Source organism: Rhagoletis zephyria, unplaced genomic scaffold, assembly GCF_001687245.7.
Source record: "Rhagoletis zephyria isolate East Lansing unplaced genomic scaffold, Rhagoletis_zephyria_1.1 Rzeph_scaffold_00220, whole genome shotgun sequence".
NCBI lineage: Eukaryota > Metazoa > Arthropoda > Insecta > Diptera > Tephritidae > Rhagoletis > Rhagoletis zephyria.
This window is the reverse complement of record NW_016157304.1, coordinates 210,083-234,578: the sequence shown is the minus strand read 5'-3', so window position 1 is coordinate 234,578 and position 24,496 is coordinate 210,083. Positions and strand designations below refer to the sequence as shown.

Sequence of the window (24,496 nt, the reverse complement as noted above, 5' to 3'; positions counted from 1 at the left end):
TTTACTAGCTAGTTTCTGCTAGTTTGCGTTTCTTGACTTTTTCTATATTTCACTCGCTGTGAGCGTAATTCTGTAATTCTTCCCATTCTTCTTCCTGATAAAGATCTGCTAGGAAAGTAAAGAAACAAAGCTAGTGTGTGTGCACATTATACGCTGCCTGTTTTAATATTATTATACATACCACAAGTACAGCTGCTATCAGTGTTACCGTTTTGATAAATTGGTAGTTTCATTTCAGGGCTGTTCTGGTTTCGTTCGAAATTGATTTCTCATCGATTTGGATTTCCGATTCCAAATTTTAAAGATGTTTTGCAATCCTATCAAAGTTTTGAAGTTATAATAGAAAATAAATCCTATTCGAAATGTCAATAATGCATTGAGCTGTTGTTGCATAGTATTCGTTTATTAGAACATTTGTAAAAATTTTAAATAAATTTTGTTGAATTGCGGTAATACAATGGTGATGTGAAAGTAGAAAAGCGTACTGAAAGCGTGCTAAAATGGCTTAAAACTCGTACCGAAATATTAAGATTATGTTACTGACATTCCGTAATTTTATTGCATCATGGTTAAATGAAAACAAATAAATAAAAATAAAATTGCGCGAGCACAGTAAAAAAATTTTTATGTTCCCAAATATAAAATGTTTATATCGATTGTATTTTTTTTACATTTTAGACATCAAATAATTGATATAAATTTAATTAATATTAAACATTCATACTTTTGCATGAAGTAAAATCAGAAACGAATTAAAATATCAATATCTGATGATTAAAAAAAATTGGTAGTTTGAAACTGATTTGGTAGGATTTTTTGTTCCTAAAAATATTGTCGAGTTGTAACACTGGTTGGTATATTTAATACACCAGTGGTGAAATATGCATCAATAAGGCACCCCTACACGCTTAAAGTTTGTTTGGGTACTAATGATTCAACATCATGCCTTCACAAATGCAGCTATATAGCTGAAATACAATGCCGGCGAACGGCGAACTCACCACAGCGAAATTCGCGCTGTCAAAATTAGAACACCCGCAAGCATATGAAATTGAAGACAGCCAAAGCGAAATGCGAAGTTCGCTTGGCGGCGTTTCATGGCGATAGATTTATTTCTATCGCCCTGCTGGGCGATGACAGCTGTGCGTGCCAAAGGTGGCCGTATTTGTTTTTTGCTTTCAAAGTTTTAAAAGAAAACAACCTAAACACGACTTTTTTTTGTTGTTTGAAAAATATAGTTGTGGATTCGTTAAATCTGGCTTGAAACAGATTATTTATAATAATCTTTCTTTGTTTTACATTTATATTTGTTATCATTTCCTCATTTCTAAATATGGTTTAGTTTTTTCTAAATATGGTCACCCAAATTATAAAAGCGACCAAATGGGATCAGCTGTTTTCGCTACCGCTCTAATTCTGTTTAAGTAGGCGAAATAGCTGGGCGAACGGTGAACGACAGCATCGCCCAATTCGGCGAAGTTTGCCGTTCGCCGGTATTGTATTTCAAGCATAAGTTGCATAGTATATATGAGTACGAACAACAGCGACAATTTTTTCTAAATAACATAGGCGAACGCTGATTTGATTTCTTCTTTTCGTACGCGAACGTTAACAAAACATGTTGAAGTGTATACGTTCGCGTTTGCGTTCGAATAATGGACGTGTGGTAGGCGCTTAAACTTCTGTCAACTGTGTTCATTTGGCAAGAAACATTTTTTATACCAAATTCTCAAACTGAATTGTGTCTAGGGCAAAATAAATACACCGTTCTTGGCTTGGTAAATATTTTTGTACCAAACTCAAGAATCTGTGTAAGTTTTCAACGACGACCATATTTTCAAAGTATTATAAAAGTAAGGCTAAGTTCACAACCTAGAGTAATAGCGTTACGCGATGCAATGGAAATCGCTCAATCCAAAGGAACTTCTTCGCCAGCATAATCGCTGGCGATTAAAAAGTAGCTAGTGTTTAAATTGCAGCAAAATTATACACGACTAATGTTTTATAATAGGGGAGTTTACGATGAGTAGCATTTTAGATTTAAAGTTGCTACGTACCAATCTAGCACATATTTTGATGTTGGGAAAGCAACAAAACGTGTGATACATTGCTACGTAGGGATTCCCCTAATATATTTTTTTTGTTTCCACAACCCTTTGACAATTTATACCGAAACTTAAGCATATTGTATTGTATATAATAGCAGTAGAAGAGATGTTTAATTTATTATATAAATATGTACATATGTATATTTTTTATTTATTTGGGCTTTAAGTATGAGAAAAAGCTTTTTTTAACAAACTGCATAATTTTTATTTGCTTGCACAGCGATAAACACCAAAGACTGTGTAAATGTTGGTTAGAAGCGATTTTTATGTATTCTCGCTACGCTAATACGTTAGGTTGTAAACTTAGCCTAATACTGAAACTCAGCTGGACGCCATATTAAAGCTGTATGACTATTATTTAACTAATTTAACAATTTCACTATGTACATTGGCTCAACTATGCCACTTTATGTGTATTTTCGAACCTTTTTTAAACAGCGCATCTCTTAAAAATTTAATAATGGCGAAAAATTCATTGGTTTCAAAATATAAGTTTTTCCAGATTTATTTCAAAATCTTCAAATCCTTATAAATTTTGAGGCGCTCGAGTTTTAGAGGGCGTAGTACCGAAATTCACTCGACAGAATGTACCTTACGTTACCTTAATTACGAATAGGAATGCTGAGATTTATAAAAAGAATTCCAAGTCGCGCAGATTAAAAAACAGCTTCGGTGTAAATTTTATGTCTGAGTTAATTTTAAATTTGATTAGTAGTAAATTTTATTCCTTGAATCCTTTTGTACTCTTCACACTCATGAAAATATATTTATGCTAGAATATGATGTAAATTCTTTACCATTATGGTGTATGATTTGAGCCAATACCAATACATAATATATTATGTTCCAGAAACAAGAAAACTTGTATACCACTGGCATAATATATATGCCGAAAATCCGTAAAAAAAATTGACGGTAGGTGTAAATAATGCACGAAAAAGCGGTATAACTTTTACACTGAATCGAAATAAACTGTTCAAAAACTGCGCTTAGAAATAGCATATTTTTTATATTGAAAATGTATATCACGCCGATGTAAAAAATACACAAAATATTTTGGTGTATTTTTGACTTTTGTGCTACTTGAGTTGTTAGTTTGGAAAGAAAGATTCAATAAATAAATACATATATGTGATAAACAAAAAATTTGTGGTCTTCAAGCTTTGTGGGCAATAAAAATGTTCAATTTAGAGTTTGTGGGCTGAGAATCATGTTGCGCTTTCTTGCACTTTGTGAATAATGGGCTTTTTTCTTAGAAAACTTCCACGTGTGTTTTGCCATGCTTTTCGATGTTTGAAAAGAAGCAGTCAACAAAGATGCAAAAAACTGCTGTTTTAAACATTTTGCTGCGATATATTATTAAAGAGAGCCCGTCCGAAGAATACAACAACTACATAAAGGAAATAGGAATAATGATATGCAAGTACATATGTAAAATATGCCTGCTTGAATTTTTTTGTTTAAACTTTTACGTTACGTTATTTTTTTTTGCTTTATATCTAGCCTAATTAGAAGTAATATACTCGTTGTGCTAGTGTCCTTTCAAATAAATACAAATAAAATACAAATACAAACTCTCGTGATAATTATATCCACATCCGCCATTTTGAATTTAAAAAATCTGTTATCAGATTCAAAATCAGCGACCTCGAAAACTCCCCATTTATATAAGATTGTGGTGGAAAGGAAAAAATTATAAAATTTGGTCGCGCTATTTGATCCGCCATTTTGAATTTAAAAAGTCTGACATCATATTCGAAATCTGCGATCACAAAAACCCCCCAATACCAAGTTTCAAATGGATTCGGTTAATTCTGGACTTCGTATACACACTTGTGGTCAGCTGATTAAGTTAAGTGACATTTTGGCTATTTTTCTTTGGTCTATTTAATGTATAAAATTTTTTTATATTTTCTTTTAAAGAAATTTTGTAAGAATTTTTAGAAAAAATTTAGGTACGCAGCTTTACAGCCCATAAAATCTTAGTAGGTTAAAGTGCAAATTTTAAGACGCTAGAAAATCGCGGTTTCATGTGAAGAAGTCCACGTTAGTGGGGAAAGCTTTTGACTGACATTCACCTGGGGGTGGCCAGAAGTGATACTTGTGCGTACGGTTCAAATCGCAGCTCACAAAGTCCGGATATTTATATCCACGTATGCCCGGCTGGGTGATGTCCTCGGGAAGACCTTTGTCTCACAACCTTCGTTGACACCACCGCCATTCAAGGAACGCGATAGGCGGAGCAAGGCAAGGTAAGTGGGGATCCTCGCGACGTCTACTAGAGTTGCCATCTTAAGGAGCGCAAATTCCGTTTTGGACTTGTGGTGGGAGAGAGACTCCGTCGCCGTTTACTGGCGTTCACCCCGTTGGAAGAACGTCTAGCCCAGTGATGGAAAATGAGTGTGCATTGTGCCATTTTCGGCCCTTTCGGAAACAGCCGGCGCCTTAGAGCACAATCCATTGATTTTCGGCACTATTTTGGCGTAACTCAATGCAACTAATAAATATTTCTTTCGGACCCGCAAATAAAAATATATTTTTTTTTTACTTTTTATCGTATATCCTTAAATTGATAAATGATATAAATATAGAAATGCAAGCAGAAGAAGCTCTCATTCACATTCTGCATATACGCTTACAGTTTTTGTTTAAACAAATTTGTCGCGATTTCATCTCTAAAGCAAATATTGAGTCTCATTTAATATATACTTTAGATTTAAATAATCATATACCCATTTTAGATACATATTTTTTGTGGAACAGATGCCGAAATATTTTTTTACTACAGAAAATTACAGAAACTGAAATTAAGTTTTTTTAATTAAATGCTTTACAATTTAATGTTTAATTTTGCCAAGAAAGAGAACCTTGACAATGAATTTTTTTTAAAGCCGTATCGGCTTTCGAGCCAAAGGCCGTAAACCCTGGCGATACGAATAATATTGTACCTATACCTATATAATTATTTCCTGAAGCCGAGATGATAAATGCAGAAGCCATTAATCGGGAATATAAAACATTAGATTTATTTGAATGAGTTGATATTTCCATGTGTGTTTCATATCGCGCAGGGTACACTGTCTTTGCAACATTCTTCAGTTTGCGTTGGGCGCATTTTTTCATTTAAAAATTTAATTAAATTCTTTTGCAATTTGCATGAAAAGCCAAAAATTAATTAAGTTGATTGTTTTTTGAGGCCAGTGTTAAAATTTCCTATTGGGTCATTGGTAGAGCTTTCCGGCCGGTATATTAAAAAGGCAAACTGCGTTTCCTCTTTCTCCTACGCGTTTCGGCGTACTTCACGCCTTCATCAGGGAGTCTGATTTATTGCAAAAAAACAAAACATAATACACACAACAATTAGACATAGTTACATATGACTGGAAATTATACATACATATACATATACATATCTTTTTTATCACAATAGCACTTACATATTAAATTAGTGTAACTATTTACATTACAATAAACGCAAAACATTTAACTAAACACTTTTCTTTTTTTGACGTCACTGTCTTCGCCCATCTGAGTTGTTACTTTGTATTGCCGTCCGGTACGCACAGTTTATATTGTCAACGTCCTCTTTAAAGTTCATCGCGTCCCTTATCCTCTCCTGTATTCGCAGACTCTCCAAAGTTAATCTTGTTTTTTCTCGTCTTTCCACGTCCAAAATTGTGGTGTTCTCAAAATCTGCCATGTGTTCGCTATTCGTCAAGTGCTGTGCAAGTGCTGTTGTTGTCTTCCTATTTTTCGCGTCTGCTTGGTGTTCACTAATTCTGACTCCAAGCGCTCGTTTAGTCGTGCCTATGTATACTTTATTACAGTTTTCGTTGACTTTACTNGATAGACCACATTATGTTGTTGTTGTTTGTTTATTTTGTCTTTTGTTTTGGTGAATATTTTGTTTAGCGTGCTATGTGGCTTATGTGCATATGTTATGTTCTTGTTTTGAATATTTCTGTGCAGTGTTTTGCTGTCGGTTAGGCCTTGTATGTATGTGACTCCTGTAAATCTTCTGTTTTCACTTCTGCTGGTAGACTTATTGTTTGTTTGCGCTGATTTTAATTTGTTAATTGTTGTTGCTATTAGCATCTCAATAGTTTTATTTGGGTATCCGTTCTTGTGCAGTATGTTTATTATTTTCAGTTTGTTATTTTTTCTGAACTCCTGGTCACTTAAGGAGTAGATTTTGTTGATCAGGTTAGTAGCCGTATTTTTCTTTTGTGCCCATGGATGGTTCGAGTGGTAATTTATCATTCTCGAAGATGCTATTGATTTTGAGTACCAATTTGTGATTATTTTCTTATTTGAGTGGTGAATTTCCAAATCCAAGAAGGGTAATTTGTTGCCCTCTTCTAACTCGGTGGTGAATTTGATTTTATTGTGTTGGGAATTCAACACTTTTAAAATATCTTCTACGTCATTTCTTTTTACGATCGCGAATATATCATCTACATACTTATTGATGTATTTGATACATATGTCCTTAGATTTCAATTCAGCGATGCTGTCGTCAAGTATTTTATCTAAAACAATGTCAGCTACAGTGGGCGATAACGGGTTTCCCATCGGCATTCCGTGTATTTGTTGGTAATATACTCCGTCATATAGAAAATAGTTGTTGTCGCATAGACAGAATTCTAACATCGTTAAGAACTGCTTTCTTGTGAGAGTGGTATATCTTTCTAATAGAGTCCATTGTTGCATTATCGTTCGGATTGCCATTTGCACCGGTATGTTGGTGAATAATGATACCACATCAAATGAAATGAGAACCTCGTCTTCTTCAAGCGTCATGGTTCTTAGATTTTCTTTTAGCTGGAACGAGTTGTGTATATTGTATTGGTCTGAGACAATTTTTTTAAGAGTTTTTCCAATGAACTTTGAAAGGTGGTAACAGGGCACATTGGTTGAAGCAGAAATAGGTCTAAGGGGTGTATTTTCCTTGTGTATTTTCGGAAGTCCATATAGTCTAGGTGCTGTAGCTGCATTGCATGTCAATTTGTGCTTTTGATAATTGTCAATGTTTTTCTGTTTGTATATGTCATTTACTATCGCGTTGTTTTTTCTCAGCAGTTTTTGTGTTGGGTCCATTCGTATCGTTTTGTACGTATATCTGTCCCTCAAAAGATCTTTCATTTTCTCTTTGTATTCTGTTTTGTCCATCATCACCGTTTTATTTCCCTTGTCCGCATTTGTAATTACTATAGAGTCCTTATGTTGTTTTATAAACCGTTTTGTGTCTTCAAATATTCTCAGTATGAATTTTTCTTTTTTATTGGTTTTGAATTGATTTTTGAATGCGTTAATGCTGGTGGCTATATCAAATTCACCACCGAGTTAGAAGAGGGCAACAAATTACCCTTCTTGGATTTGGAAATTCAAAAAAAAGAACATAACATATGCACATAAGCCACATAGCACGCTAAACAAAATATTCACCAAAACAAAAGACAAAATAAACAAACAACAACAATATAATGTGGTCTATCAAATCCAATGCAAAGGTAAAGTCAACGAAAACTGTAACAAAGTATACATAGGCACGACTAAACGACAGATATACGTACAAAACGATACGAATGGACCCAACACAAAAACTGCTGAGAAAAACCAACGCGATAGTAAATGACATATACAAACAGAAAAACATTGACAATTATCAAAAGCACAAATTGACATGCAATGCAGCTACAGCACCTAGACTATATGGACTTCCGAAAATACACAAGGAAAATACACCCCTTAGACCTATTTCTGCTTCAACCAATGTGCCCTGTTACCACCTTTCGAAGTTCATTGAAAAAACTCTTAAAAAAATTGTCTCAGACCAATACAATATACACAACTCGTTCCAGCTAAAAGAAAATCTAAGAACCATGACGCTTGAAGAAGACGAAGTTCTCATTTCATTTGATGTGGTATCTTATTCACCAACATACCGGTGCAAATGGCAATCCGAACGATAATGCAACAATGGACTCTATTAGAAAGATATACCACTCTCACAAGAAAGCAGTTCTTAACGATGTTAGAATTCTGTCTATGCGACAACAACTATTTTCTATATGACGGAGTATATTACCAACAAATACACGGAATGCCGATGGGAAACCCGTTATCGCCCACTGTAGCTGACATTGTTTTAGATAAAATACTTGACGACAGCATCGCTGAATTGAAATCTAAGGACATATGTATCAAATACATCAATAAGTATGTAGATGATATATTCGCGATCGTAAAAAGAAATGACGTAGAAGATATTTTAAAAGTGTTGAATTCCCAACACAATAAAATCAAATTCACCACCGAGTTAGAAGAGGGCAACAAATTACCCTTCTTGGATTTGGAAATTCACCACTCAAATAAGAAAATAATAAAAAATTGGTACTCAAAATTAATAGCATCTTCGAGAATGATAAATTACCCCTCGAACCATTCATGGGCACAAAAGAAAAATACGGCTACTAACCTGATCAACAAAATCTACTCCTTAAGTGACCAGGAGTTCAGAAAAAGTAACAAACAGAAAATAATAAACATACTGCACAAGAACGGATACCCAAATAAGACTACTGAGATGCTAATAGCAACAACAATTAACAAATTAAAATCAGCGCAAACAAACAATAAGTCTACCAGCAGAAGTGAAAACAGAAGATTTACAGGAGTCACATACATACAAGGCCTAACCGACAGCAAAACACTGCACAGAAATATTCAAAACAAGAACATAACATATGCACATAAGCCACATAGCACGCTAAACAAAATATTCACCAAAACAAAAGACAAAATAAACAAACAACAACAACATAATGTGGTCTATCAAATCCAATGCAAAGGTAAAGTCAACGAAAACTGTAACAAAGTATACATAGGCACGACTAAACGAGCGCTTGGAGTCAGAATTAGTGAACACTAACCAGACGCGAAAAATAGGAAGACAACAACAGCACTTGCACAGCACTTGACGAATAGCGAACACATGGCAGATTTTGAGAACATCACAATTTTGGACGTGGAAAGACGAGAAAAAACAAGATTAACTTTGGAGAGTCTGCGAATACAGGAGAGGATAAGGGACGCGATGAACTTTAAAGAGGACGTTGACAATATAAACTGTGCGTACCGGACGGCAATACAAAGTAACAACTCAGATGGGCGAAGACAGTGACGTCAAAAAAAGAAAAGTGTTTAGTTAAATGTTTTGCGTTTATTGTAATGTAAATAGTTACACTAATTTAATATGTAAGTGCAATTGTGATAAAAAAGATATGTATATGTATATGTATGTATAATTTCCAGTCATATGTAACTATGTCTAATTGTTGTGTGTATTATGTTTTGTTTTTTTGCAATAAATCAGACTCCCTGATGAAGGCGTGAAGTACGCCGAAACGCGTAGGAGAAAGAGGAAACGCAGTTTGCCTTTTTAATATACCGGCCGGAAAGCTCTACCAATGACCAAATTACAAAAATTAATTAACTTAGAATAGAATTTTTACTTAAAAAACCAATAGTATTAGTAAAAAATACTCATAAAGAGACAAAGTAAATCAGAAGGACTTATGTAATTACGCTAGGAATGCACGGTAATGCTAAGGAAAATTATAAAAGTTATTTTCACAAAAAATTTTCGTGATGAAATTTTGTATTATCTTTTTTGTAGCGTGGTACCTATACGTACCCGAATCGCTAATTAGTTTTTTAAGCCGAAATCCACACAAGCCTGTGTTATTTTTGATTATGTACTTGGATGTAAAATAACACATTTTCTAAAATGTTTTAAGCAGGTTTGTGCTCTAATACAATGAACATACTTCTTTTAAGCCATCTTACAAAATCTTTCATCAATATAAAAAATTACCATACACAAATATTGCCACTGATAAAACTTTTACATATCTGGAAAACAAAATGAAATATGGTAGGCAATAATTTTCACCTGTGCAGACGCGCCTTAGCTAGTATTTCAGTGTTGTAAAGGGTAAAATATTAATCATTAACGCTAAAAGGCGTTTACACTGTTCAACTTTCACAGGCGGTTAGCTTAATCAAAAGATTGCATCATTTAACTGAAAGCTGAACAATGTAAACGCCTTTTAAATATAAAGATTGTGTACGATTAGGAAATAATAGTATTCTGCACGATATTTTTTTTTAATTTCATCGCTGCTATAAAACTTGAAAAGGAGGACAAGGAGGACATTTTTGCTCAAAAGGAGGACAGAGGAGGCAAAATTTTTGAGGAGGACAAATCACGCTTGAGGAGGACAATCCTCCTCATAGGAGGACTGGTGGTCAGCTTACTTTTATCGATGTACATTTATAATATTTTGTAATAAAAAAATAAATACGAAAAATAAAACGGGAACGAAAAGTTTTATAATAATTCAACAAAAATCTACCAAAATGAGAAAAGTTTACATTTTTACCAACCCAAATTATTATAGCTGAGCGCACTTGTGCACAAGGGTATTATAACTTTGTTCACATAACGGTTGTTTGTAACAGGCAAAACAAATCAAGATAGATATAGACAAATGTATACATAAATGATCAGAATGAAAGGAGAATCGATAAAGCGGTGACTGTCTGACCGTACGTCTGTGCACACTATAACTCGAGTAAAAATTGAGATATCTTGGTATGGATGGTATTGAAAATGGGCAAAATCTGACAAAAACCACGCCTACCTCCCATATAACGGTAATTTTCAGAAATACGAAAACTGCGATATTTTAGTAACTACTGTAGATTATTCACCCAAAATTGATATTTACAATAATTTTTAGGCCAAAAATAAGAATATTATAAACTTTTGGAAAATGGGCGTAGCCACGCCCACTTATGGTTAAATGTGTATATCTTGGTAGCCGCTGCACCAATTTCTTCCAAACTTGGCACAGTTGTTGACTTTGGTACAATATACCAAATGGCCGAAAATTTTCAAAATCGGGCAATAACCACGCCCACATCCCATATAACGGACATTTAGAGAAATACGAAATATTCGATAAATCAGTAAATATTAAAGCTAATTTATTCAATATTGATGCTTGCAACAATTCTTTACCAAGAAATACGTTTATGATAAAATTTTGGAAAAAGGGCGTGGCGCCGCTCACATATATATGTATCTCGGTCACCGTTGTAACAATTTGTACCAAACGCGGTATGGTTATTGTGCTTGCCACATAAAAGCAAAACGTTGAAGATTATTGAAATCGGACTAAAATAACGGCCGCTTTTCATATAACGGTAAATTTCAGAAATGCTTGAAACTTCAATATTTCGAGATTTAAGGACGCTAATTTACTCAAAATGTATACTAAAAACAATCCCTTAGAAAGAAGTAACATTGTTTGGAATTTTGGAAAATGGGCGTGATATCGCCCACATATGACTGTATAAGTTTATCTCATTAACTTTCTCTCATATTCGTCTGATATCGATTTCTCTATGTGTCAAAACCTAGATTTAAATCCATATTAAGAAAAATAAAATTGTTAAATAAAATTAAATTGAAATATACTCTGTCTAGTCTGTAAGAAAATATACATTTTCTAGATTATTGTTAAATAAATAAATAAATAAAAAAAAATTAATAATGCCTTCGTGGCATCACGATATTTGTAGCACGGTTTGTTTTCTAAGTCACACATGAGTTTACAAATAATAGACCCACGCATAGAAAACTCATGTACGTTGAAAAAACGCGTGTATAGACGGCCGAAAATATGCATAAATAGGAACGCGACAGTTCAGCAAATTTTTGGCTATTTTTCTTTTGTTTATTTAATGTTTATTATTTTTTTATGAAAGTATATCTCGTTATCTATCAAAAACCACGTATGTCCAGACTTCAATCAATGCACAAAAGTTAAGAAAATTGGACAAACTTTCATAAAAATTGCAAACTTTTTAATTAGATTTTGATTATGCAGTTTTGTAGACCATGCAATTTCAATATAATAAAGTGCAATTTAAAAGTAGCTAGGACTTTTTTTATTTTCTCCATACAAAAATAAAATCCGTGAAAAAATTTAATTCTGGTTAACGGCCATTAGAATAAAATTAAAAAAAAATAATAATTCCTCGCTTCTTCGTTATTTCCATATAAAAAGTTGTATTTTATATTTTAAGGGGAAAAAGAGATTTTACACAACGTTTGTGGAAAGTTTCCCGGTAGTCAACTAATAGCGATTATGGGCCCCTCTGGCGCGGGCAAATCCACATTACTTGATGCACTATCAGGCTTTAAAACAACAGGTGTAGATGGTTCGATACTCCTCAATGGCCGACGACGCGACTTGCGTAAGCAAACATTTTTAATAATCATCATAAATATATCCGAAAAATTTTATAATAAAATTTATACATACATTTCGTCGTTTAAAGTACGAAACCGCGTATCAATAAAACGCAAAAACTCGTATGTCCGGTTGCCCAAATTTTATAGGAGAGTAAAACGTGTATTTTTTCAAAACGGTTCTCTCTTTTTTCTCTTATTATCTCTTCTTCTTATATCTAAGTATTGATATTTTAGTATGAATTGATAAGCGCTCGATGCCAGGAGCTTTCGATGATTAAATATCTTTTTTTGGCACAAATGTTAATTACGAAGTTTTACAGAACCATGATACGTGGCTTTGTACTTTAAACGACGATATGTATGTACATAAATGTTTTTTTAACCAGTTTTTATTTATTCGCGTTAAGAGTTATCTCGCATTCAAAAAATAATAATGATACCCTTCTTGTACTTTAGCTTCATTTCGTCGTATGTCCTGTTATATTACGCAAGATGATCGCCTACAACCATTGTTAACAGTCAATGAAAATATGCATATAGCGGCAGATTTGAAATTAGCTCCAAATGTCAGCTATGAACAAAAGGAAGGCAGGGTCAGTTGTTGCATAAAAATCTTAAATTTTTAATTTATTAATGCTTATTTGAATAGATCGAGGACATTTTGCTATTGCTGGGCTTGTACGAACATGATCAGACAATGACAATGCGACTTTCCGGTGGACAAAAAAAAAGGCTCTCTATTGCTATGGAATTGATAAATAATCCAACTGTAATGTTCCTTGATGAACCTACAACGTAAGTGAAAACCTCGTTGGGTAGTACCTATAACTTCTTGTGAAATGTTCCATCCCATATTTTTTCATAGTGGCCTCGACAGCAGTTCCTGTACAAAGGTATTGGAGCTATGCAAGAAGCTAGCACAGCAAGGAAGAACCATCATTTGTACAATACATCAGCCTACCGCCAAACTCTTCCAAATCTTCGATCAAGTATACGTACTTTCTGCGGGTAACTGTATTTACCAGGGTAGTACAGAAAGATTAGTGCCATTTCTACAAACTGTTGACTTGCCATGCCCTGTCTACCACAATCCCGCAGATTATAGTAAGTGTTTACTTAAAGTGTTCTTACATGATATTTATTTGCATCTGTAAATGTGACTTTTTCAATACATATGTAATTGCGTCTCTCTGTCAAATTCTCAGTCTTTATTTAACTATTTCAAAATACGTTCTTTGAAAACGAAATAAACTAATATCAGAAGATTCTATCTGTGTGTCAGATGAAAATAGAAACATTTCTAGTGCATCTGCTTTGTACGGAAACAAATGTAATTTGCCTTTACACGATATGTTGGCATTTTCATTTGTAAAAAGTGACATGTTCACATGCAAATACACATCGTGTAAGAACACCTTTACCATAGACGTATGTTATGTTTTTGCATGCTGTGTATACTTACTGATTCCTAAACTTTAAAGCGTGATCCCTACGATTTGCACATTTGTACATATTTGTACATTTTGGCAGAGTCACAGTGGATGTTTCCTAGAAAGAGTGAGTTCAGCTTAATAACAACTTTTCAAACTACACCACTCTGTAACTGTGAAAATGTACAAATGTAAAAATGGTGTTATCCCTGCTTCATGATTAGGAATGCTTGTTAGCTGCATTTATTTGCCGTTGGTACGGTTAATTGTTTGAGGGAGGCTGACTTCCTAAACGTCAATTGCATTGCATACCAGGGTGTCCAGATTGTTTAAAAAAAGAGCGATATTTCTGAAAAAAAAAAATCGCCAATTTTTTTTTAAAATAAAATTCATGAAATCGATTTAACAAATCTTTTATTTTAAAAATGAGATCTTGTTATAATATAGTATTTAAAAACAAAAACGAATATAATACCCTCAGAGGGTAATAATAAAAAAGACAAATCACTTATATAATAGTGATGTACAAACAATATTGGTTTCAACATATTTTGCAATAGGACTGCGCAATTATTAAATTTATTAGAACTCATATTAATTGATTAAGCGCACAATCCGCCTTTAAGAGCTCGGCGCTAAAAATTAGATAAAAACCTATAATAAGGCGAGATCAGCTATTTCCACATTTCTTCAAAGTCACCTATAGTGTCTGAATGATTTACATTCCTGTTGTTGTCATATATTGAGCTATTCAACCTTGATAATATACTGTTTGATATTGGAAACGTTTCGCAGCAGAAACTATTAGCCTTCATATAATACTTTATTCGAACTATTGAATTAAGGCTTTCCAACCTCATCCAATTTCGAATCTTAGTTTTTGTTGAATTCATTACGGAAAAAACGCTCCCAACAAAGCATGTGAGTGCGGTAAGGATAATAATATGAGTTTACATATATTTCCAAACGTTTTATTTCTTCAGAGTCGGATAGAATGGTTCTGAGAAAAGTTATTCCGTGGGAAAGCTAAAATATTTAAATATTCAGTTTCCGCTGCTTTTCTTTCCTTCAAAGTCAAATAGTGAATTGGCAGGTCCCTGAAACTCGCCATCTTGTGATTCACACACTTTTCTGGTGACAAAACCAAAACATCTTTAGAAGTATTTAATTGACTAGGTAATCGTTTCAAAAACTCTTCGATTAGGGTAATTAAACATTTTTGACAGTCTTTTAATATGCTTCTTAAGTCAGGTTTATCACGCAGTTCATTAGCGGCTTCTGTAAAATTATCGTGGAAAACTAAGTTTTGTATATTTTTATAATTGGAAAAAATTTATTTGAAGGCAAAAAATCCAAAAAGATCGCCAAATTGGCGCGAAATCGCAAAATCTGCACACTCTGTTGCATACGTACAAAGTTTAATGTTCCATAACCCCAAACTACAATTGGTTGACAATGTTTACTTTTCCAAAACGCTTTCGAAAAGTTATTGAAACGCATCGCTAGAGTAATCAGCGCATCAGAAACAAAGTTGATGGTTCGTTTGTCTTTGGTTACCATTGGTGTTTTAAATTGTTAATGGAAAATTCCGAAATGGTTATCATTGTTTTATTAAATATTCAAAATAAGCAATGAATATGGTTACAATGTTTCGCAACTCTGCATATGCAAACAGTTTAAATACCGCAGTAGAACAGTATCCAAACATTGTAATGGTACGTTTTGGAAGTCAGCCGGACTGTGTCACATGCAGTGTGTCGTTAAAAACTACCCAGCAAAATCTTTTAATTTTTTGGGAAGGACTTATTTTTGTATCAATGGAGTAATGCAATACAAGTCGCCTCAAGACAATTTTCGCTTATCTATTGCATTACATGTAATGCAAAGGCAAGAAATTTTACATTTATTCGAATACCTGCAATGACAAGCACATGTTAAAATAATGCATTCTGTAAACGAAAAGGTAAGCGGTTATCCCAAATTAAGGAACCATGGTTCGGTGCGCAGAAGTGGAAAACTTTTGACTTCCGTTCACCTGGGAGTGGCCAGAAGCGATTCTTGTGCGTACGGTTCAAATTGCAGCTCACAACGTCCGGATATTTATATCCACGTATCCTCTGGGTAGCAACCAAACACCCGCGTAAAACTTCGCGTGCGTGGCTCCCGCCACACTACAACACCGCCCAATGAAAAAGTCTAACAAGCCTCGGATCGGACCCCCTTTTTTTGATGACGACCACGGCAAACGTATAAAGGAATATGATTTGAGGGTATGCACCTGGAATATCCGGACCCTTAATGGGGTCCCGGCTGGTTGATGTCGTCGGGAAGACAAAAGCTGACATCACCGCCATCCGAGAAAAGCGATGGACGGGGCAAGGAAAAGTAAGTGTGAAGCCTTGCGACGTCTACTACAGTTGCCATGTAAAGGAGCACAAATTTGGTGTTGGATTCATGGTAGGAGAGAGACTCCGTCGCCGAGTACTGGCCTTCACACCGGTGGACGAACGTCTAGCAGCAATCCGCATCAAAGGTAGATTCTTCAATATCTCGCTCATCTGCGCCCATGCCCCAACGGAAAAGAAGGACGAGGCGGCCAAGGATATCTTCTAGGAGATCTTGGAACGTACATATGAGCGCTGCGCCCAACACGATGTCAAAATCGTGCTCGGCGATTTTAATGCCAAGGTAAGCAAGGAAGGGATATTTGGCGCCACTGTCGGAAAATTCAGCCTCCACGACAAAACGTCCGATAACGGACTGAGGCTGATCGCCTTCGCCGGGGCCCGAAAAATGGTAATATGTAGTACTAGGTTCCAGCATAAGAGCATCCACCTAGCTACATGGCTGTCTCCAGATCGAAAAACAAGAAAACAAATCGATCATGTTGTGATAGACGGAAGCCATGCTTCCAGAATTTTAGACGTACGTACACTCCGAGGGCCCAACATCGACTCGGACCACTATCTTGNTACATGGCTGTCTCCAGATCGAAAAACGAGAAACCAAATCGATCATGTTGTGATAGACGGAAGGCATGCTTCAAGCGTTTTGGACGTACGTACACTCCGAGGGCCAAACATCGACTCGGACCACTATCTTGTTGTAGCCATGATACGCACCCGCCTCTATGTAGCACAAAATGCTGCATTCACATCAGACGGCCAATTTATTCGCCACTCGACTCACACACCTGCTCTCTGAGAGCACTCTTCAACAATCCGACGTACGCGAGCAGTGGAACCACATTTCCCGATCATTAAGTACCGCCGCCGAAGAAGTAGTTGGATTTCAGCGAGCCCGAAAGAACAACTGGTACGATGAGGAATGTCAAGAGGCCGCAGAAAAAAAAGACGCCATATATAAGGCCACGCTGCGATCGGGCGCAACGCGAGCCATTTGGGACCGTTATAAGAAACTGAAGAAGGAAACGAGACGTATATGCCGCATTAAGAAGAGAGAGGCCGAAATACGTGGTTGCGAAGAGCTTGAGTCGCTGGCCGACAGGAAGAACACCCGAAAATTCTACCAGAGGGTTAGGCGACTTACGGAAGGTTTCAAGACCGGAGCGAACTCCTGTAAGAACAACAATGGCGACCTAGTGACCGATGTCCAGAATGTACTTAAATTGTGGAGAGAACTATTTTACAACCTACTGAATGGTAGCAGCGCTGAAAGTAGTGTAGAAGACGAACCCGAGTTCCCAGTCAATGATGACCGAGTAGCTGTCCCATCGCCTGACTATGACGAGGTACGAATAGCGATTACGCGTCTGAAAAACAAAAAAGCTCCTGGAGCTGATGGCCTGCCAGACGAGCTATTCAAGTACGGCGGCGAGGAGCTGATGAGGTGCATGCATCAGCTCGTATGCAGAATATGGTCAGATGAACGCATGCCCGACGACTGGAATTTAAGTGTGCTCTGCCCAATCCACAAGAAAGGCGACCCCGCCATACGCGCCAACTACCGCGGAATTAGCCTTCTAAGCATAGGTTACAAGGTCTTATCGAGCGTATTGTGCGAAAGACTGAAGCCCACCGTCAATGAACTGATTGGACCTTATCAGTGTGGCCTTAGGCCTGGCCAATCCACCATAGATCAGGTATTCACAATACGTCAAATCTTGGAAAAGACCCGCGAGAATAGGTTTGACACACACGTGTGATTTCTTTAAACTGATGTTGGAGAAGATAATAGGAGCCGCAGAACTGAATCGCTCAGGCACAGTACTTTACAAGAGCGTACAATTCCTGGCGTATGCCGACGACATCGATATTATCGGTAAAAAGAAGGGCTACGTCTGTTCTGCCCTCTCGGGATTGGATAGAGAAGCAAAGCGAATGGGTCTGGTGGTGAACGAGGCCAAATGAAGTATCTCCTGTCATCACACAAACAGTAAGAGGGCACGGGTCTTGGCGCCCACGTCAGTGTCGACAGTTACAAGTTTGAAAAAGTAGACGACTTCGTTTATTTGGGAACCAGCATTAACACCAATAATAATGTGCCTTGAAATCCAACGGAGAATCGCTCTTGCCAACAGGTGCTACTTTGGGCTGAGTAGGCTGTTGAGAAGTAAATTCCTCTCTCATCGTATAAAGATCACACTCTATAAGTCACTCATCATGCCTGTGCTGGTGTATGGCGCGGAAGCATGGACAATGAAAGCATCTGATGAGGCGGCTCTTGGAGTTTTCGAGAGAAAGATTCTGCGAAAGATTTACGGACCTTTACGCGTTGGTGATGGCGAATATCGCAGACGATTTAACGATGAGCTGTATGAGCTTTACAACGATATAGACATAGTGCAGCGAATTAAAATTCAGCGGCTCCGCTGGCTTGGCCATGTCGTTCGAATGGACAGAAACGCTCCTGCTCTGAAAATATTCAACACGGGCCACGATGCTGGTAACAGAGGAAGAGGAAGGCCTCCTCTGCGTTAGAAAGACCAGGTGGAGAAGGACTTGGCTTCACTTCGCATTTCCAATTGGCGTCAGTTAGCACAGAAGAGAAATGACTGGCGTGCTGTTTTGGACACGGCCAAAATCGCTTAGGCGGTTACAGGGCCAATAAATAAGAAGAAGATGTCATTGGAGGTAATCGAATAAATGTAAAATCTCTTGCCATTGCATTACTTGAGCGAAAATTGTCTTGAGGCGACTTGTATTGCGTTACTCCTTTGATACAAAAAATAAGTACTTTCAACAATACATTTTTTTTTTAAACAAATAATCATTGCTAAAAAAAAGGCGTGTGTGTCACAGTACACATGATAGAAGTGAAACTTCTTAAAAAAGGTGTGAGTACCAGGTACCTACTCACGAAATTTGAGGTGTAAATGTTTACAGCTCGACAAACCATTTGGCGATTGAGTTACATGCATAGGTTTGGTTAGAAATTAAACAAAAACTTCATTTCGTTTTGTTCATTTTCTGATATATAATTTAATAAATCGCCCTCACCCGCTTCGCTGAGTGTATGAAATTTTTGTGTGCTACATTGAGTAAAATTTATTTCAAGAAAACTCAATTCAAAAACCGGAGGTTTAAAATCTGTTTAACCATCTCCAAAATATTTTTAAACTAAAACTTTCTTAAACTTCTCAATTGTAATACTTTTTCAACTCAATTGAGATTTTAAACAGATGGAAACCCTTTGCATGTAGTTTTGAAATTAAGCCCTTTTAAAATCATATTGATTGATTCCCATATTGTAATAATTCATTTAAATTATTGAATAGTTTGAACTCAACCTTTTAAACAGTTGGCAACCTTTTTAAACCTCTTTCGTCTAGCACTCATATTGTGATACATATTCAAAACCATTTCGATTCATACCAATCTATACCAATATATATTTTATTTTTAATATTTTTTTATTGAGCTTTGTACCACGATTGTTTATTAGGAAAAATTGAAAAAGCAACAAAGTCTAAGCGGTAGAAGTTATAGCACTATTTCGGAGATCACCACATCTCCTCATCAGACTTCTTTTTTCTAGACTTCAGCAGGGATCGAACCTGCGAATTCGATGTTCAAAGTCAGAAGCGTTAACCACTGAGCTATGTACATCCCGTAAACTCTTGTTGCTAATTCATTTTCCTTATTCAACCAACTACTATCAAGTGCAGCTGATTTGCCGCTATTTAAACTCGACAGCGTGGTTGTTGTTGTCAATTCTATACATCCATTTGCTTATTTGCTTTTTTGTATAGTTTCAGGCAGGCTCTTCCTAAACTATGTATTTGTCAATGAACAATAACTTGTTGCTTTTTCAATTTTTCCTAGTAAACTATCGTGGTACAAAGCTCAATAAAAAAATATTAAAAATAAAATGTTAACAAGCCACAATAACATTGACAAATACATAGTTTAGGAAGAGCCTGCCTGAAACTATACAAAAAAGCAAATAAGCAAATGGATGTATAGAATTGACAACAACAACCACGCTGTCGAGTTTAAATAGCGGCAAATCAGCTGCACTTGATAGTAGTTGGTTGAATAAGGGAAATGAATTAGCAACAAGAGTTTACGGGATGTACATAGCTCAGTGGTTAACGCTTCTGACTTTGAACATCGAATTCGCAGGTTCGATCCCTGCTGAAGTCTAGAAAAAGAAGTCTGATGAGGAGATGTGGTGATCTCCGAAATAGTGCTATAACTTCTACCGCTTAGACTTTGTTGCTTTTTCAATTTTTCCTAATAACAATCGTGGTGCAAAGCTCAATAAAAAAATATTAAAAATAAAATGTTATATACATATATATTTTGAAAGCCGTTTTTTGTGCTCGCAAAGCTCGAGAACGGCCGAACCGATTTTTTTTTAATTTCGGACACCTGATTCAGACGTCCCTAGAATTATTATAGGCTAAACAAATGTTTGATATATAGAGGGGGCGTGGAACCTTCCATAAAAACCGAATCTTTCATACCGAATATCTCTGGAAATGTTCATGGTAGAGTACTGGAACTTGGTGTGGAGATATACGAAAAACGGGCTATCTGTAGGTGTGTTTGTGGGTGAAATCCTTCTAAATGCTCGTACGGATTTTAACGAAGTTTTTCGTGTGTTTTTGAGTAACTCTCTGGATAGTGTAGATTCACAAATTCACCCGCCAGTTGGCACTGGAGTTAAGTCATTACTAAAAATCTTATTGATTATCCACTTTGGCCAATATCCAAAATATGTATTGGTAACGGCAAAGGCAATACTATTGCAAAAAAAGAGCTGTCACGTAGCGCTGGAGTGATTACAAATAATCGCCAAGTTAGAGAAGGTGCCGTGAATGTCAGAATAAATAAACTTGTTGTACCATTGAGTATATCGAGTTTTTATGTGTTACGGTTGGCCCTATGTATGTGACTTTTGACAGTATTGTTATGCCTTAAAGCTTCATTCGGAGACACCAGGGTTGAGTTGTGCAGGGGTAAATCTCAAATCACCTTAAATTGATTTCGTGAAACTTACTTTTAAGGTATTTCGTCTGAAATAAGTCTATGTATAGGTATTGGATTTCTGTAGAACAATTATACGCATCCATTTTGAAATTGCCACCATACGCCACTATACGATAAAGTTTTACTATAGAACCGGATCATTGTTGCCGCCAGGGAGTGAAGAGGAAATGTTCTTCAAATTTATTTCGTTGTGAGATTAACCGTTCTATGAAATGTTACACAATTAGATAATTTCAAGGACTTCATCACGGACATAACGACCACCAAACCATAATCTTAGCCGATGAGCGTGCCAATAAAAATCGTAAACGTGAATTGTTAGTGACAAAGTCCGCCGGGTCTGCTAGTATTATACTATTTCATTTAAACTAATTAAGCTGAATTTTTAAAAAGGTATCAACCGTTGTGAAATACTTCAATATTATTCAAAACTTTAAAACTAAAGGTTTCTTAACAATATTTTATTTGGCAACCATATTTTAATTCTTCAGATAGCTTGCGTATAATTAATTTAAATTTTACTTTTCAAACAGGTGGCAAGACTTTTCAAAATATATTAAACTACAGCTTTTTTAAGCCTCTTGACATCCATTTTTAATACAATTTTCAAATAAATAAATCCCTTAATTGAAAATGAATTAGATTTTTTTAAAAGGTGGCAGCCCTCATCCATGAGTAGAGAATAATTTTATATATCTCCATACCAATTTCCAGTAATCTACCAAAAATATTTCCTGAGAAATGCAGTATGAAAAATTCCATTTGTATGGGAGGTGCCACGGCCTCTTGCCTAATCGAGATTAAATATATCCTATATTAGAGCTGTCAAACTATCGATGGCACTATCGATAGTGTCGATGGTTTTCGGTTTCGGTCAACTATCGATAGTTTTTAATACCATCGATACTATCGAAAAACTACCACTCTCAATTTTGAGCCATTTTCCAAGCGGTGACAATTTTGTGGCTAATAAATTTATTAAACGGGTAAGTATTTAGATAATAAAATAACATATTTTCTATGTTTTACGTGAAAATATATCAATATTTTCCAGCCCTAAATTTGTCAAATATTTCTCATGTTTGAAACATTGATTATTTTATGTTATATAACAAAAATTGGTTTCTAATGATATGTATACATACATAATTACACAAGTTTAAAACTAAGTTTCTTGGTGCAATAAACAATATTTGTTTTTAGTTTTTGAAAATAATATTCGGCCCTATTATGGTTCTCGACGTAAACCTCGATGCCATTTTTTCAACAAAAAATAGCCCTCGTAGATCCAACTCCAGCTACAGTATTTTTGAGGAAGGGTGTACTTCCTGTGTTAAGCTTAGCTAGAATTGGACTTACGGCGACTATTTTTTTGTGAAAAAATTATATCGACATCGACCTCGACAACCACAATAGAGCCGATTATGTTCTTTGTAAATTTTTCTGGGTATTGATTACTGTAACTTATAGAAATGAAAGAAAATATGCTTAATATACAATAAAGAAGTTTCGATAGTAGCGGTAGTATCGATAGTGCAGCTTAACTTTCGAAAACTATCGAGTGGCCCCACTATCGATAGTTTGACAGCTCTATCCTATATTTTAAGCTAAATAACTGCAGTGTACAAAATTTCATGATGATCGGTTGAATAGTTAAAGCGTGAAAGCGTGAAAGCGTAGCAAACAAACAAATTCACTTTCGTATTTATAATATTAGTAAGGACTAGATCGCTAGATAGATTTCAAGAAAACTCAATTCAAAAACAAGATGTTTAAAATTTGTTTAACCACCTTCTAAATATTTTCAAACTAAAACTTTCTTAAACTTCTCACTTGTCATACTATATCAATTAACTTATCCCCTAAAATCAATCAATAGGTTGCCAGATTCTGAAACGGAGAAAGGAGTACACTTCTATTTTCGACAGAAAAAAAGCAGTACAAAACTTAAAAAAAAATGGTACAATTTTTGTTTTAATTTTTTTGTGCAATCTATTGTTACAAATTACCATTATTTAGGTACAAAAAAACACGGATATCATAGAAATCTTTTTCAAAGCAACAATATATGTTAAAAATAATATAAAAAAAACTTTTTAATATACAACGCTTTTATAAATGGACTAAAAAGTAGAAAATAATACTTCTCAGTCCCATAGAATTTGTTTTGATAACTTTTGATTTTGAAATTTTAGCAAAAGTCATTATAAACAATCTATGAAATTGAAAATGAAAAAAATTTAAGTATACAGATTTTAATATTTAGTATAGAATTATTCAATTGAAATACGCCAATATTAAAATGAAGCGCTTTGCACTTAACAGATGCTTTTTCATAATTAAGTTAAAAAAAAAAATATTTAAACTCCATGCTGTCTGTATTGGTATTTGAACCCCGACGCTCTGGAAATTAGCAAATTGTGGCAAGCATCTTCGTGCACTCAGCTACAGCCAGACATGTAAATGTGCATTCAAATGTTCAGTTTGATTCAACACCACGTGTGCGTGGTATGAAAGTATTGTTTTTAAGTACGAACATTTCAAAACGATAATCAAATAAAAAATATTCATGTTTACTATGCCTCATTTCCCCCAGTAAATTCATAAAATTTTTCTAAATAATACAACGCATTTTTTCTCTCAGTGTAGTAATTTTTAAGCAAAATTTGTGCAATCAAATCGAAAACCGGGACACTTAAACGAAACCCGGGACATTTTAAGGTTGGTCCGGGACACCGGGACAAATAGTCTAAAACCGGGACATGTCCGGGAAAACCGGGACGTCTGGCAGCCCTAGACAACTCTCTCCCTACCTCAGAAAACCCATTTCTGGTTTGCCTGAACAACTTAAAGAGATCAACTTCGGTTGACCTGCACTTTAAGCAAGACCAGCGAAGACCTTTGCCATCATTAATAGCGTCCAGAATTCTTCCTGTCAAACCAGCACATTTTAGATGGCAAATACCATCACAGAGCCAGCACGATAAGTAGCGTTCAGATTCGCTTTTAATTTGGCAGTTATCAAGATCACACTTCATATTGAAAGATTTAACAACACTTATGTTAATAAAAAGACAAGCAAAATAAGTTTAACACAACACACACAACAATTTAGGAGCTGATGTATTTAGCTTAAAAATATATGTAGCGAACAGTTTGAGTATCACTGTAATGTGACAC

The 24,496-nt window shown here is 35.5% G+C and overlaps 1 protein-coding gene across 1 annotated transcript in view; it reads left to right on the top strand.

The window, feature by feature from the left end:
* LOC108358178 (ATP-binding cassette sub-family G member 1) overlaps window positions 1–24,496 on the top strand; it is a 242,942-nt gene that overhangs the window by 105,817 nt on the left and 112,629 nt on the right. Inside the window, exons 3-6 of the mRNA XM_017609352.1 lie at window positions 12,264–12,434; window positions 12,889–13,025; window positions 13,082–13,227; window positions 13,298–13,536. Of these exons, the coding sequence (XP_017464841.1) occupies window positions 12,264–12,434; window positions 12,889–13,025; window positions 13,082–13,227; window positions 13,298–13,536 (693 nt within the window). The remainder of the gene's footprint in view (window positions 1–12,263; window positions 12,435–12,888; window positions 13,026–13,081; window positions 13,228–13,297; window positions 13,537–24,496) is intronic.